The sequence below is a fragment of the Branchiostoma floridae genome, chromosome 5, assembly GCF_000003815.2.
Source record: "Branchiostoma floridae strain S238N-H82 chromosome 5, Bfl_VNyyK, whole genome shotgun sequence".
NCBI classification, from domain to species: Eukaryota; Metazoa; Chordata; class Leptocardii; order Amphioxiformes; family Branchiostomatidae; genus Branchiostoma; species Branchiostoma floridae.
Window position 1 is genome coordinate 16,730,728 of NC_049983.1, and position 16,455 is coordinate 16,747,182.

General features: G+C 41.2%; 4 protein-coding genes across 6 annotated transcripts in view; 3 read left to right on the forward strand and 1 right to left on the reverse strand.

The window, feature by feature from the left end:
• Nucleotides 1-44: 44 nt before the first annotated feature.
• LOC118415337 (G-patch domain and KOW motifs-containing protein-like) lies at nt 45-6,597 on the reverse strand. 2 transcript variants are annotated; one of them, XM_035819844.1, is made up of 11 exons: nt 6,390-6,597; nt 5,322-5,536; nt 4,941-5,086; nt 4,397-4,503; nt 3,633-3,825; nt 3,068-3,200; nt 2,491-2,695; nt 2,176-2,353; nt 1,617-1,686; nt 1,252-1,337; nt 45-712 (listed from the first exon to the last, which is right to left on the reverse strand). In XM_035819844.1, exons 1-11 carry the CDS (start codon nt 6,536-6,538, stop codon nt 581-583), a joined length of 1,614 nt encoding a protein of 537 aa, XP_035675737.1. In that variant the 5' UTR covers nt 6,539-6,597; the 3' UTR covers nt 45-580. The 2 variants fall into 2 exon arrangements, with proteins under 2 accessions (XP_035675737.1, XP_035675736.1); XM_035819843.1 differs by having other exon boundaries at nt 2,491-2,698.
• A 53-nt stretch (nt 6,598-6,650) lies between these two features.
• On the forward strand, nt 6,651-9,841 carry LOC118415336 (zinc finger protein 708-like). 2 transcript variants are annotated; one of them, XM_035819841.1, is made up of 2 exons: nt 6,651-6,832; nt 7,408-9,841. In XM_035819841.1, exons 1-2 carry the CDS (start codon nt 6,819-6,821, stop codon nt 9,281-9,283), a joined length of 1,890 nt encoding a protein of 629 aa, XP_035675734.1. In that variant the 5' UTR covers nt 6,651-6,818; the 3' UTR covers nt 9,284-9,841. The 2 variants fall into 2 exon arrangements, with proteins under 2 accessions (XP_035675734.1, XP_035675735.1); XM_035819842.1 differs by having other exon boundaries at nt 6,828-6,995.
• A 1,087-nt stretch (nt 9,842-10,928) lies between these two features.
• LOC118415836 (zinc finger protein 2-like) lies at nt 10,929-14,891 on the forward strand. The gene is made up of 2 exons (XM_035820669.1): nt 10,929-11,104; nt 11,929-14,891. The coding sequence occupies exon 2, from the start codon at nt 11,936-11,938 to the stop codon at nt 14,066-14,068; it is 2,133 nt and encodes a 710-aa protein (XP_035676562.1). The 5' UTR covers nt 10,929-11,104; nt 11,929-11,935; the 3' UTR covers nt 14,069-14,891.
• Nucleotides 14,892-15,339: 448 nt separating this feature from the next.
• The window catches only part of LOC118415837 (NXPE family member 3-like), a 15,109-nt gene continuing 13,993 nt past the window's right edge, over nt 15,340-16,455 (forward strand). The window contains exon 1 of the mRNA XM_035820670.1: nt 15,340-15,570. The gene's annotated coding sequence lies outside the window, so the exon portion shown is untranslated. The remainder of the gene's footprint in view (nt 15,571-16,455) is intronic.

Sequence of the window (16,455 nt, forward strand, 5' to 3'; positions counted from 1 at the left end):
ATAAGCAAAATCAATGAAGAAATATACCTACAGTCCTGGATAAATACTTCACAGTTTATTTCTGAGAATATCAAGGGTTCAGTTCAAAGAATATAAACCTATACATAGCAAAAAATACAAACTTATGGGTATCAGCACAAAAACAAAAGAATGGAGGAATTAATTCGAAGTAATCACAACTTTTTTGTTTAGATAAACTGCCACAGTTTCTGCAATATTATTACCAATCGGATACAAAGTCAAACACAAAATAAGCCATACAACATTCCAAACCTCACTGCTGAGATAGCATTTTGGGAAAACAATTCATGACATTGAGTCAGTGTCGCACAGCTGGTAAATTGGCTTGCTTGACAAACCTGCAAGCTCTAAAGGACATTTTCCGCAACAATAGTATTGGTCTCCTCTCGATCACTGCACAGTTTTTGGGGATCAGTGGTCAACAAGCTTCGTCAAATGTAACAGTAGGTTTTCAGGCAAAAATATGGACAACTCTTTGGTGATATTGAGATTTTCCAAGCTTCTGACAATAAACAAATTCAGTCCAAAGTTGTTGACAGTTTGACACCAGGTTTATGTCTCAGTAAGTCTCCACGTCTCCCAGATATTGACAGATGTCATCGTAGCTGACTTTCACTGTTTTTTCTCTGTCCGGCAGGAACTGGACTGTAGCTATGCAGTTCTTCTTGTCCTTCCCTATAATTTCAGCTTTCTGTAGACGAAGACAAAGATTTCAAAAGTTGTTAGTCTAAATCCTGAAATGTTTAAAGTGGTTTTATGTTCATATTTTTTGTAGTGAGAGGTGATTTGTCTTGCATTGTGTTGATAATATTGTTTTAACCGCAAACCTAGAATATCACAAATGTTGCTCTTTCCCTCCTCCCTGCAAACTTAGATCAATTTACAGTATCATTGAATGTAACATATTTATATTTTATGAAAAGTTTAACACAACTTTTAAATTGAAATTTTATGGTTGTAACTGGTTGTGTCAAAAATGTTGCAGAAATGTATTACATATTTGGTACTAGTAACAACCAATCAATAGAGGAACAAGAAAAACTTTTTATTAGCTGACAAGTTACTTTCCAATATGTTTGACTTTATCTACATGTAATTGAATGGAAACCTTCTCTGAAATGCCCAACAAAACATTTTATTAGGTGACAAGTTATTTTCCAAAATGTTTGACTTTATCTCATTGAATAGAAACCTTCTCTGAAATGCTCCCTTGCCATTAGTAATGCTTACCTGTCCTTTATACTTCCCCCCCACCACTAGGATGTACCCTGGTTCAGTCTTTGGGATAACAGTTTCCAACATGGGCTGTTTTACACCTGCAAGCAAAGAAAGAAGTCATTACTCAACTGTCAAGTAAACTAGCTTCAGTTTTATCATGGAAGCTCATCTGTGTTGGTAGTAATCATAATGCCATGCTAAACTTTCTTCAAACACAAGGGTGTACACAGATCAAATTTTCAATGACCACTGTCATCTTCTTCAGGATCAATACTGATATTCATTATTCAAGTCATGCTTTCCAACAGAATACTACACATCCGTTTTGGTTTCTATTTGATTGATTTCTAAGCTCAGAAGTAGAGAAACAGCTTTACCGTCTATAACTCTCCCATCCTCAGTCACACATGTACAGGTTTCTGCATCTGTTACATCATCTATGGCCACCTGGATATGTAGAAAAATACTCTCAATCAATACATGCAGTTTTAGCATTTGATTATTAATAAGTAAAAGTTAATGTTAAGACTTGTCAATCAAAAATACAACAAACAGCTATATGAATTATTCATTGTTATTTCTTTTAATTAGTAAGCAACTTTGAAATTACTTGCACATGCTACAAAAAGATTTTTAAAAATGCCAAAAATACCAATCATTAGAACTATTTGCAGGTTTTTGTGGGAACTCCACTCCAAAATCATGACACTGCAAACATGTGTTTCCATTGTATTAAGACTTAGTAACAGGTGTGATTCAACTGCAAATTAAAAACTCTACAAATACCTTCTGCCCCCTTACTGTGACATAATGTCCCCATGAAAATAAATGAATTATCAGTGTATCAAAGAAGGAAAATATGGTACTTAATTTAAGTCATCAAGGATAAAAGTTCCAGTCCATTAACCGACTACATGTTGATACAAAGTATCCTACCTTTGCGTTGTAATATTTGCCATTCTTGTAGTGTTTATCAATAACACGGACTCTGAGCTGTGGTCTCATCCAACAGGCCTGCTGTACCGGTCTACTCTGACAGGGGGAGCTTCTGTGCTCCTTACTGGAAACAGATTCATAGTCATCCTCTTTTCTTTTGCTCTTGGACTTACTTTCTCTGCAAGAGGCATAAGTGAAACAATTCAGTAAAACAAAATCTAGACTTCTCATATTATCATTTCTATATTATGCAGACAATATTGACATTAGCAAATTACTGTTCAAAGCAGCAACACAAATTGTGAAGAAAATTACCTGTAGTGATCATCATCATGTTTTCTTTTTCTGTCTGATTCCTTTTCTCTATCTCTTCTGTCGTCTCTGTCTTTCCTTCTGTCATCTTTCCTATCTTCTTTTCTTCTGCCCTTCTCTCTGTGATGTCGGTCTTCGTCTTCTCTATCCCTGTGTCTCTCTTTCTTTCTCTCTTTTTCTCTGGATGAGTTCCCATTAACTTCTTTCTCTTCTATTGCGAAAACAAAAATAATACAACAGTTTAACCAGGCACAAAATAACCCTTGATCAAGATAATCACAGCTTGCAAATAATACCTTAAAAACTTTTCTTTTAAGAAAGCACTCTATTCAGTTCAGTTCAGTTCAGTTCACTCTATTAGATACTATAAATCATGAAATGTTTGTGGAACAATCACAATATATGTACCTCCTTTCCACTCTTGAAAATAGAGTCCTCATAAAATCATCTTAGCCCTTTAAATACAGCATCTTTGACAGTTTCAAAGTGTGATAACAAAAACATTAATGAAAATTACAAAAAATGATAATAAACATGTATATGTATACATGTAGATATGATACAACATATAGTGACTCACTGATTTTGTGGCTATTTTTCTTGTATTCCTCCTTGCTGACCACTTGCAGGGCATTCTCGCTGATGTCCAGTGTCTGACCACCCAAGGCGAGGGACACCACAGCCCGGGCCGTCTCCCCATTCAGACTTTCCACCTATATAAGGAATGGGATGAAAACATTAAAATATGCTAACCATTTTTCTGAATCTGATTCTGAATCAAATAATGCCATGTTCAGAGAACACAAATGTTTCCCATGGTGCCGTAATTTTATTGGAATCCTATTCTTTTCCCATTCTGGTCTCTGTGATAGGTTTTGCTTGCTTGAAATCTGCTGTTTGATTTCTGCATTTGTGAATTGCGTGTGTGCTATGTATGTATGTGTGTATGTACATTTGTATGTGTGTTTGTGTAATCACAGACTTGCCATACATGTCCCTGTGTGGCCCTGCCAGTATCAGCACATGTGTGTATGTGTGTGTATATGTATGTGTATTTGTGTGTTCCTACCTTGCCATACATGTCCATGTGTGGCCCTGCCAGTATCAGTACATGTGTGTATGTGTGTGTGTTTGTGTGTTCCTACCTTGCCATACATGTCCCTGTGTGGCCCCGCCAGTATCAGCACGTGTGCTCCCGGCACCAGCCCCCTGGTGTCCTCCTCCTTCCGAGTCTCGCCGGGTTTCAGCGGTCGCTGGTTCTTGTCCTCCGTGGGTCTCACGACGGCGCCGAGACCCAGGCCCTTGGGCCGCACCTGGAGCTGCAGGGGGTCCACATGTCTACGAAAAAACAGCAGTTTTTTTTTTTACAAGCTGCATCTTTAAAAAAAGTAGGGGCAGTCTCAAAGCCTTTTTGAGGCTGTCCGTGAGTGTTTCAAAACTGTTCTTGGCTTGTCTGTTTGTCTGTCTATCTGACTGTTTCTCTTACACATCTAAAGAAATGTTACAGAACAACTGTGTCCAGGGCATAGTACTGGAAATCAGAGCCTATCCTTCCCCTTCCACGGACTTTTAACTCTATAACTCAAGTCAGATACCCATTTTTACACCTGGGTGGAGTGAGGGAAGTTCTATAAAGAGCCTTTCCCAAGGAACAATGTCTAGCCAGGAATGCCAGGTATTGAACCCACGACCTCAACGTCCCATCTTGAGGACTGGGGCCCTTTCCAGGGAAGTAATGTGCATGCCAAGTGAACTACGCAGTCAACATTGGAACTCAAAACTTTTAAGTCCAGAAGCTGGGTAACGCGAGCTACTGCATATACTGGTAGTCTTGCTGCCAAAGTTATGTTTTGCTGGATGTATGGATGTAAAGGAAAATGATAGAAAAACTTGTTCTAACTGTACTTACTGTTTGAATGTTCTCCCTATCCCCTCCTCTGGTGTCCACCCCATCCCCCGTAGTGCAGCCATCCCGAAGGCCTCCACAGGCATCGCCTCATAGTCATCCAGACTGGCCTGGAGAGAGAAGAAAAGATGTCTGACATGTTTGTATCACATAACCAATGAAAAGTCTCAAAGGATTACCTCCAAGCAGATCTTTCGGTGGCACAAGATAGTATCATAAGCATGGGAAGGCGTTAAACTAGCAAAGGAGCTTCATTGGCCACCATGAAACTCCTTTGCTGGCTACACTCCTTCCCCAGCTTATGAAACTATCTTGTGCCACTGCAAGATCTGCTTGTAGATCACTCATGGGATAACACACCAGACTTGTAGTTGTACAGTTACCGGCTATACAAAAATATAAAATATCACCACAGAAAATATCAAAGCAAATTTTAAGCTGTGTCTAATAGTGATACTAATACATCTACATGTATTTCTTTTAGTGCCATGACAAATCAGAACAAAGCTTCCTAATTGGAGGGTTTAACAAATGAAAGGTTGCTGACCTCGTCAGGTCTGATTGACACGTCCAGTTTGCTGTCGGTCTCGAACCCCTCCGGAGCCTTGTTGAGCGACATCAGGGGCACCGTGAGGTCATCGTACTTCCGGTCGTTGCCCCTGTCCTCCCATTTACCCATGGACCTGGCCGCATCTGAGGTGCAAACAATAGAAATCAGTGTTCGAAATACCAAGGCATCAATCATTAGGTTGAGGAGGATGTATGGAGGTTTGTGTATTTGCATAAAATATTTCCAAATTGCAAAACAAAATTTTGCCATTCATGATTCTGCAATATTGTAGAACACTGGAAAAAATATTTTGACCACTGCAGATCAACTGCAAATGCAATTTGTAATGGTCCATATAGTGTCAAGTGGGTCACCGACCTTCCATGACCTCCCTTGCTGCCCTGCTGACATCATCGTCTCTCCCCTCCACCTCAGTGGACCGGTCCGTCTTGGCCATCTTCTGCTCAAGTTTCTCTGCCAGACTGGACTTTTTCACCCCATCCTGCCCATCCCTGTCAGTTGATGGTACATTCCACTGGTTCTCCCTTATAAGGGGGATGATCAGCTCTTTGGGCTCATCTTTGGGTTTCAAACTGAAAATGTGAGATGTTAAAAGGTTAGTTGAGTATAGATACATGATGTATAGAAGAAATATTCAGACATTACATTTGTGAACATGAGTTGTAGTGTTTTTGACGCTTGACACAGAAAACAGCTCATTCATGATCAGAATACTGTAACAGTGTAAGTGCAGCAATGTTTGTGGTGGTTTTATGTTTGCGGTTTTCGCAGTGGCCAAACCACCGCAAACATTTTTCCATTACAGTAAGTGACTACAGACTATAATGCTACCGCGAACTTAAAACCACTCCCGGGGTTCGATCCCGAGACATACCCCCTTGAGGAACATTAATGTTGCTCAGACAGGATGTTAAAGAAATTTCTCGTAGTTGACCCACAATATATTATCGGAGAGAGTAACGTTACTGCTAACTTAGCAGGGGTCCTTTCCAGAGTGAGTAAGGATCAAAACTTAAGGAATACAGTATATCCACTCCAGCATATGCTGTAACTGCATTAAATGTAAGATCACGACACAAGGATTCAAATATGGTGAGAACATGAAGTAAGAAGGAGAGGACATTTTTGTCTTTCTGCTGTTATATTTTGGTATCCCCAGTATTGGACAACTGTTTAGTTTATAATCCGCGCAGATGTATATGTCACTTTTGTGCTCGTCTTTCTGTGACCCTTTTAAACAAATAACAATTCTTTGTTCCTCCATTTGTATTTCATGTCACAATGGAGTCATAGTGTCGATATTTTTCTCCTCGCCCTGTATGGGTTTCTATCATATTTTAGTTGAAAATCATTTGCAGCTAAGCCGGTTGCCCCCCTCCCCCTTGTCTAACAAAGAGCTTACTTTTACCGCATTTCTTCTCTCACCTTTTCACAGATTTTCCCTCGAGAGACACCACGAAGTCAGTCTCCTCCTTCACGTTCGACTTCCCGTCATCTAGAGCTGATTTCTGCTTCACTTTGGTCTCTATCTTCTTGGAGAAACCGAACGACACAGCTTTCTTTTCGTCCGCCATGTTGCTGACCTTCTTTCCGACGTTCGTGGTACGTTTGCTTCCGGTTCGTAGTAAATGCAGTTCGTGTACATACTGGTAGGTGGCGTCGCTGTACGGTCCTTGAACATTGTACAGGCGGGCTGTGTATGGAAAGTTTAAGTTCTCTTCCGAAGTTTTTAAGTTTCTAGTGTTGATATTGGCGTCACGTCTTCGCTCTTAGTGCAATTCAAACTAAGATTGAGCACGAGAACAACCAAAATATTCGTGTTCATTAAACCGATGTGCTGTTCGGAGGCGAATCATGTTGGTAATCAGGTGAGTTTAATGGTCTTCCCTTTGACCCTATTTCTGACACCCGGCATTACCATTTGCCATCATTGTCCAGCTGTCGTTTTTGGTCAAATGGTCCACGTCCAGACAGTTCTTCTGGATTTCTAGACCGATTCTTCAGCAATGCAACAGCTTTAGCTTGAAACCGGTAGGTTGCAACCTTTTGTGACTTTCCTAGAACAAACCAGGTTGTATTTAAATTTGGTAACGTTACCGCTAGACAAAGAGTGTATGTGACAAGGCTCGAATCGGCCTCTGGCGACAGCTGGGAGATATAAATTCGTTACTATTAAACGTTATCTATAGAAGGGGGGTGGTGTAACTTCGGATGTGCTGTAACTTCAATTTTTGATTGTCTCTTTATGCAGAAATGAGGCATGTTTGTCTTCATCAATACTGCTGAAGAACCCAAGTTATACAAATATCATTAGTCAAAACGCAACAGTTTTCAGACAACTGACACTGCTACAATACGATGTCGAACTCGTTACTATTGTTATTATATAACTGTTATTACATTATTTTTATTATATTACATTGCACATCCCTTTTCTCTGCAGACCTAACATGGCATCCTTCAGTGGGTCTCCAACAGACGTTCCTCAGGACAACAAACAACTGCTAAAAGGCAACCAAACTGCTGACATGGCAAGCTGTCAGGATAAATTCAAAGTAGAGGATGCGACAAGAGACAACACTGTGGAATCCTACATTAACGTCAAAGAAGAAGATGTAAGCGAGCTCAACGGTGATGAAAGCATCAATACAGGACAAACGTTGCGTGACAACAACCAGTTTGGAGCTGGTATGTGCCAGCAGGTAACTGGCACAGCAAACCACATTGACAAAGACCACAACATTTCTGGGAAGGAGGGTACAGAAAGAATGGAGCTTAGCGGAGCTGAAAAAATCCATACAGAAGAAAAGTTGAATGATGATGACCAGCTTGGAGCTGTCATGTGTCAGCAGATAAGCAACGCAGCAAACCACATCAAGGAAGAACCCAACATCTGTGGGGAGTGTGGATACAAGGCATCGTCGGGGTCCATGCTCTCACAACACATGGAGACACATGCAGGAGAGAAACACACGCACGAGATACCTGACAAGTCAGACCCCTCCGGACATACCAAGCCATACAAGTGTCCCCAATGTTCCTTTTGCACACCTATGAAGCATTCATTAGATGAACATATGGCTAAACACACCGGTGAGAAGCCCTTTAAGTGTAGGAAATGTAAATACAGAACAACAACTAAGTACAACCTCATCAGACATAGGAAAATACACACAAGGGAGACGCCGTACAAGTTTGACCAAGAAGCGTCAGGAGTGTGTGGAGAGTGTGGATACAAATATACATGTTATTCCAAAATGTTGCGACACATGAAAATACACTCTAGCGAGAAGCCTTATAAGTGCGACAAGTGCAACTTTTGCACAGTTTGGAAGTCATCCTTAGATATACACATGGCTAACAAACACACCGGTGAGAAAAAATTCATGTGTGAAGAGTGTGGATACAGAACAACAACTAGTGCCAGGCTATCAAGTCATAAGACAACTCACTCAGGAGAAAAGCCGTACAAATGTGACCAGTGCAACTTTTGCACAGCTTGGAAGGTGTGCATAGATTCACACAAGGCTAACCACGCCGGTGACAAGCGTAACGTGTGCGGGGTGTGCGGGTTTAGGACGGCTTATCAAGCTCACTTGTACAAACATATGAAAACTCATGGAAACAAACAGTACAGCTGTGACCAGTGTGACTATGCAGCATACCAGAAAGCACATTTAGACAGACACATCAAGGCTAAACACACTCAGAAGAAAACTTACCAGTACATGTGCGGAAGGTGTGGGTTCAGTACAAATAACAGGGCTGTTCTATCCAGTCATGTGTGGAAATCGCACAGAAAAGAAGAGAGCGGAGTAGAGTATAGGAATGGACAAAAGTTCTTCAAGTGTGACCATTGCGACTATGCCTCTCCACGGAGAGACACCTTGAAGAATCACATTGCCTGTATACACACGCGTGACCCAAGCACGGAAAAGCCTAGAAAAAGTAGAAAGCCTAGAGAAAAGTCCTTCAAGTGTGACCAGTGTGACTTTTGCACTGCTTACAAACACAGCTTGAAGAACCACATGGCGCAACACACCGGTGAAAAACGTTTCATGTGTGAAATATGTGGGTTCAGGACAGCTGACCATTCAAGTTTTTCCAACCATATGAGAGAGCATACGGGCGAGGTACACAAGTGTGAACTCTGTGACTATCGCACTACATGGAAAGCAAACATGGTTACACACATGGTTAAACACAGTGGGGAGAAGCCCTACATGTGTGATCAGTGTGGGTACAGGTCAGCTTACAGGTCTGGTCTCAGGAGTCACATGAAGGTGCATACAAGAGAAAAACAACTAAACTGTGACTAGTCATCATATTCTTCACCTCTCAGAGGCTGAACAGAACTGAAGTAGGAAAGAAAACTGTTGGTTTAGGACAGAACACAAGTATGACTAGCCTGATTAAATCTCGTTTATAGCAGCCCGCCCAACATCCAGCTGGCCTGGTGCTCTGTGGGGAGGGGCCAGTTACAGCCCTGGACAGCAGAGTTTGTGTTACCCAAATACATGTACGTTAATGTAAAGTTCAATCTTTTATTTATTTAGTGAGTGAGTGAGTATTGTACAGAATGTGTCAGAATGTGTTTTAAGCCCTCAACAGTAGCTAACAGTGAGTTGGGCAAGCTTTGCTGTATGTGCAGCTGAACAAAAAAAAATTAATAAATAAACTAGAGTTCCACAACCTCATACCTTTACCAAATGATATTTAACCGCTTCAAGCAAAGTATTGATCATGACAATCCGTCTATTAGTATAGACTGCAGTCCTAACATATTACTACCTTGAAATTATATATGTTCATGACTGGATGTACATTTTGTACTGTGCCAAAAAAAATACAATAAAGGCCCCAAGATCAATTATCAACATCAGAAGTACATTGTATTCTTGGAGAAGCTGTAGATCTTCTGTATTACTACAATAACGTTAGTTGTAAACGTTGTGCCGGGTTTACGTGTATTGCATGGATCAGAACTCGGGAGCAGCTCCCAGATAGAAACTGTAAATTGAAATTCTGTAAGTAAGTTACATGCTTACATCAAGGAGGTTAAAAAAGACCACCTTGCTTGCATGCAGTCCAGTGTTTTTAAACTAGTACGTTTTCCCTTTGCTGATAGAGGCTCAATGCAGAATGTATACCGGTAGTTACTATTTCAGGTGAAGTGTTTAAAACATTGACTCGAGATAGATTTCTTGGGCTATGTTCTCTTCCCGAATTTGCAAACTTTGAACTTTATTTATTCATGAGAATCTCAAAATGGCTCAACGTGAGGCCTCTTTTCAATGAGGGAAGAGGGAAAGCACCGTCTGGCAAAATATATAACAGAGGTAACGTTACAGTTTACATTTAAGGGCTGGGTATCGGTACAGTGTACCGGTACAAAACCGGTTTTTCTTATTGGATCGGTCCAGAAAAACCGGACCTGAAAAAATTAGGTGGACCGGATGTTGGACCGATTAGAAAATTAACAGATTATTTTATCAGGCATTCACACGTTTCGGCGCTTGCAGGTGGAAGAAAATAACAAGAGTGAAGTAGAATAGAGTTTATAGTAAATTTCTACCACGTTTTACAGCCAATCGTACAGGTGCAGTAAGCGTTGAAGGATTTTAAAACGCTAGTGTAAGTCTAATACTCCACCAAATAGATCTCTTTGTTGTGAAATGGACCATTGGTATGAGTCATACTGCATCAGGTCCAGGTTCAGGTCCGGACCTGGACCTAATCCTTTGGACCTGAACCGGACCTGGACCTGAATTTTCTGTACCGGTACCCAGCCCTAGTTTACATCATTTAAAGTCCTAATAAGTCTATACACATATTTATAATATTGATTCTGACGTCATATTTTTCTCGCTAGTGCAATTTACTAGTAACAGTTATAACGTTACCGACCATGAGAAGAACAAATAATTGGTGTTCATTAAACTGATGTACTGTTCGGAGATACAATTTTTTTGTATGGGTAATCAGGTGTATTTTTGTATCCTTTGACCCTAGGTCAGACGCCCAACATTGCAATCCGCCATTTTGACTCGAGCTGCAGCCGACGTTCATGCCCTTTGTTTATTTCTTCCAGGCTTCTAGCCGTTTCTACAAGTGGTGTAACAGCTTTAACTTGGAATTCGGTAGGTAATGACTCTGTTCTAAAGCTAACGTTACCACAAAGAAACCCATTAGCTCTTGGTTTTGCTGTACATTGTGGATTAAGGTGTAAACGTATCCATACTATATATCACGTAACGTTATACTAGGAAGATTTTAGGTGAAGGTCTAGCTAGGTCCAAACAAACAATACAGTGTCCTTGAATATTAATGTACTGATACTGCACAGCAACACTCTTTTGTATAACTCTTTTACTTATTGGCGAAGCTGCATGGGCGAGCATGCAAATATACTGTTGGTTTTTTCTCTCCGTACAAGAATATCACATCATATCATCAAATATAAAATCTAATGTTCTATGGTTATACAATTATTTATACAGGAAATGTTTCGGTATGTCCGGGCAAGCATACTGTTTGCGAAATTTACATGGGACAATATATTGGACTTAACGTTACTGCATTTGTAGTTAAATTATAGATGACCATGATCATAAAAATTATGATGTATAGATATTTTTCTTCATTCATTTTGCATAATTTATCAGGAATTTTGTGACACTGGGAGTGCACTGGTGTTTGTTGACAGGGATCTTAACACATTTTTTCCCTGTTTTTTTATCAAGGATAATAGTCACTTTATTCTATAATGCTAACGTTATATATCAAATGGTCAATATCTGATCCTTTGTTTTTTTTTAAAAGTTGTTGTCCTCATTTTACATCTATTATTTTTCCTAGACGTGGTCTCTTGGTGCTGACTCAGCAGCTGAGTAACACAAGGTTAATTTTTTATTCAAAATCACTGCGGTAATATAATTGACCTTATGTGTCCCTTTTCACTCAGGTCTGACATGGCGTCTGCGAGCTCTGGGTCTCCAACCGACGTTCCTCAGGACAGCAGACAAGCGCTGAAGGTCAACCTAGCTGCTGACATGACAAGCGGTCAGGATGATTTGAATATAGGTGGGGCATCAAGACACAAAAGTGAGGATTTCAGAGATGAAAAAATCCATGGAGAAACGTTGTGTGACAGTAACCAGTTCAGAGCTTTGACGTGTCAGCAGATACCTGGCGCAGCAGAACACAGTGATGAAGAACCCAACATTAGTGGGGAGGAGGATGGAGATAGTACAGAGCTCAGCAGAGATGAAAACATTGAAAGAGAAGTGTTGCAGAAGGACAACCAATTTGGAGCAGTTATGTGTCAGCAGATACCTGGGGCAGCAGAACACAGTGATGAAGAACCAAACATCAGTGGGGAGGAGGATGGAGATGAAACAGAGCTTGATAGAAAGGAAAAAATGCATGTAGGAGAAACGTTGCACAACGACAACCACTTGGGAGCTGTTATGTGTCAGCAGATGATGGGCACAGCAAATCACATGGAAGAAGAACCCAGCATCAGGAGGATGTTGGAGGAGGATGAGGAGAGTGGAGATGGAACGGAGAGCCACAGAGATGAGAAAATCCATGAAGGAGGAACGTTGCATGACGTTAGCCAGTTTGGAGCTCTTATGTGTCAGCAGATGACTGGCGCAGCAAACCACGTTGAGAAAGACCATAACATTAGTGGGGAGGATGGTGAGAATAGAATGGAGCCTACAGAAGATGAAAAATTCCATACAGGAGAAACATTGCGTGACGACAGCCAGCTTGCAGCTGTTACAAATCGACGGTTAAACCGACGCAAAAAAGCGACACAGAAAACCAACGCAGCTAGCCACAATGACGAAGGACAGAAGATATGTGGAGAAGTTGGATATACAACATCTAAAAAGAGGTCCATTCTTTCTCGGCACCTGAAGACACAAACCAAAGAGGAACCAGACAGTATGTCCGACGAGTCACACCTCTCCAAACATAAAAAGACGTACAACTGTAGTGAGTGCGACTATTCATCGACTCGGTTAAGGTGCTTTGACATGCACATGGCTAAACACACCGGCGAGAAACCCTACATTTGTGTAGAGTGCGGCTACGAAACAGCAAGCAAGTCTGGCCTCTCTAGACATAAGAAAATCCACTCGAGAGAAAAGCCATACAAATGTGACCAGTGCGACTTTCGCACAGCCTGGAAGGAGTACCTAAGTTTGCACAAATCAAAGCACACCGGTGAGAAACCCTACACGTGTGAAGAGTGTGGCTACAAATCAGCAACTAGTTCCAGCTTGTCCAGGCATTGGAGAATACACACAGGAGAGAAGCCATTTAAGTGCAACCAGTGCAACTTTTGCACAGCTTGGGAGAACTACTTAGACTTACACATGGCTAAACACAGTGGAGAGAAACCCTATACGTGTGGGGAGTGCGAGTTCAGGACAGCCTACAAGTGTCACCTTTCCAGACACAAGAGAATACACACAACAGAGAAACCGTACAGGTGTAACCTGTGTGACTATTCGGCAAACCAGAAAGGACACCTGGACAGACACATGACTAAGCACACTGGCGAGAAACGGTACATGTGTGACGTGTGTGGGTTCAGATCAAGTACCAAGTCTAACCTCTCCAATCATACCAAGTTACACACGCAAGATAAGCATGTCAGGTCCAAGTTACACATGCAAGATAAGCATGTCAGGTGTAGCCAAGTCATGGAAAAGTCGTTCAAGTGTGTGGAGTGTGACTTTTGCACTGCGCGTAAGGACAGCTTGAAGACCCACATGGCTAAGCACACAGGTGAGAAACGTTACATGTGTGAAAAGTGCGGTGTCCAGACGGCTCACCACTCCCAACTCACCCACCACATGAAGCTACACACGGGAGAGAAGCCACACAAGTGCGACCTGTGTGACTACAGCTCCATATGGAGTGGAAACCTCGCTAAGCACATGGTTAAACACACCGGTGAGAAGCCCTACATGTGTGATCAGTGTGGGTACAGGTCAGCTTACAGGTCTGGTCTCACAAGTCACATGAAGGTACACGCCAGCCTGGAAAAGCAAGTCAAAACAGTGTTTTTCCAGGACAGGGCACAAGAATGACCCTCCAGCAGTGTGACTTATGTATGAAATAAGTGGCATCATGTGTTGTAATGGTTAGTGTGTTGGGCCCATACGGCCATAGTCAAGGGTCCTTGGTTTGATCCCAAAGTGAGTTCCTAGCTAGGGACGTCCCTCGGATAGGGAAAACTGAGATGTTTGAGGACAGCCACACCTCGAGCACGTTGATTAAAGAACTGACCACAAAGAGTCGGCATCCTTCCCCGTGTGAGTGGTTCAAACCTTCGTCAGATTCTTGGGTAGCATTTTGAAAAGGTTACAGTCACTTGATATGTCACTCCCTTTAGCAAGAGTTAGTAAATCACAATAAGACGATAAACAAACTGACATACAAGAAAAGTTTAAATAGCCACTTTTCTGAACATTGATGAGATGTTTGTGGTGGAGAGTGGGTAGATGTCAGCTGACAGGTCTCACCTCTCCTAAAACATGCAAGATGTACTATACCCAGTTTGTGATATACTTCTTCTAATCAGTCCACTTCTATCTATTCTCTCTCCCTCCCTCTCCCTCTATCTATCTATCTATCTATCTATCTTTCTATCTACATATGTATATGAATAGAGAGAAAGAAGTGGACTCTGCCATATATTTAAGTAGAACAGATTCAAGAAACTGGATGTCATAATTATAAGCAGGGTTTAATATAAGAAAGATATGAGAACCCTCACAATACAAAAATTGATGCAAAAATTTATACATCCTTTGTTATTCGTAAATATACTGTAACCAACTACTAATATCATCCCTACTTGACTTTACTGTATTTGTACATACAATGTATTACTGATATACTGATATAAGCCTTTGTAGCGTAGAAGAAACTTTTAAGTAAATGGATTTACAATAGTATTATGTGTTTAGTACATATTATTACATAGCATTTTAGTGTTTTAAGTTTTAATATTTTACATCCATTAGACAAAGCATTGCCCTCTGTGAATTTAGCCCCTTGGGCACAAATATGCAATCAAGCTTTAATTGATTATCATAGGTAGTTCATACAACAGCTGCATGGATGTGCTTTGTTTCTTAGTCGATTGAGTGGCTTTACCTATATACTGGATGACAACAGATGTGACCAACTGCGTGCATGGGCTTTGTCTCTTAGTCGGTTGTGTGGCTTTACCTAAGTAGTGGATGACAACAGATGTGACCAACTTTTTACTCAATTAGACAATTACAAATTCAACCAAAGTTAGGGGAACTCCAAAAGTTGCATTATTCAACGCTACATTTACAAAACAGCTAAATGCTAGAAAGGGAGGAAAGTGCTTCCTTACTTGCCCTTCATCTTGCCTTGATGCACTGTTAAAAGACTCATTCAGCTATATCAAGCTAGATCATACAGAACAGAAAACGCGTCACCACCCCTGTGACCCAGTGGAGATATCCAACAAGAGGCAGCTAGTTAACACGTCAAACGGTCTCTTTTAATAACCTTGTGTTTTTTTAGGAAGAAGCCACGACAACTGAACTCTCGGGTAAGGGCTTAACGATGTGTAATCTACCTTTTATCTTGACATTGGACATTTCTGCTATGATTAAGTCATTTCATTTAACCAGAATAGAATAAGTATGAGTGTTCAGTCAAAGCTCAGGTAACTGATTATACACAGACATGCGTACAGTTTGCATTTTGCAACATGAACCTAGTTTTCCAGCTAACGAGCCAGATGTTCGTTGCTGACGTGACCTATATGACAAACCAACTCATTCCAACTGCACGGTTTTGTAACTTGTCTGACAAACCTTTCCCACAATTATCCCACACCACATCATAATAATCAAGTTGGGATAGAATCAAACAGCATTGATAGCGTCTTAAAACATTGCTGTGATCAATGGGTCGAAGGTGATCTAAAATCGGTAACGTCCCCCGTCCCGGTTCAATGAACGAACTTCCAGGTGCCCCTGGTTAGAGTTTCTCATTGGCCGTCGCTGTTTGCATTCTTTGTTAGTCCTGGTACTTGTTGCGGTCCGCGGAGTCCTGGGTTTCCCCCATATGGCAGAGGTAATGCGACTTTGTGTACTGCACAATTGTGTACTGGCCTGAGACTGCTCATTTCTTCCGCAGTGAGGCCGGGCCGGGTGCCATCACTATCACATGTACTGTCCTACCTTCCTGGGCCATGTCTGATAAACCTACCAGAAACCTTACGCACATTGTTCAACACCAGGACAGCCAAGTTCGTTTGGAATTGTCTCATACCTTCCTTCCTCGTTGACATAGTGGCAATGGCAATTGGCATCCACTATCAACTATATCTGCCTTACAGTATGCAAGTAGTCTTTACCATACTGGCATAAATGTGGGTGCGTTCCGTACGCCTTGGACTTTAGTCATGATCACTACAATTCTGACTTGT

Bases quoted from the DNA above. Each gene is read 5' to 3' on its own strand.
- LOC118415337 (XM_035819843.1), bottom strand. From the start codon at position 6,538: ATGGCGGACGAAAAGAAAGCTGTGTCGTTCGGTTTCTCCAAGAAGATA. The intron at 3,201-3,632 runs GTAGGAACACAC...TTCCTTATATAG, and splicing joins ACAGGGACATGTATGGCAAG to GTGGAAAGTCTGAATGGGGA. The intron at 2,699-3,067 runs GTGAGTCACTAT...TTTTCGCAATAG, and splicing joins GAAAAATAGCCACAAAATCA to AAGAGAAAGAAGTTAATGGG.
- LOC118415836 (XM_035820669.1), top strand. From the start codon at position 11,936: ATGGCGTCTGCGAGCTCTGGGTCTCCAACCGACGTTCCTCAGGACAGC.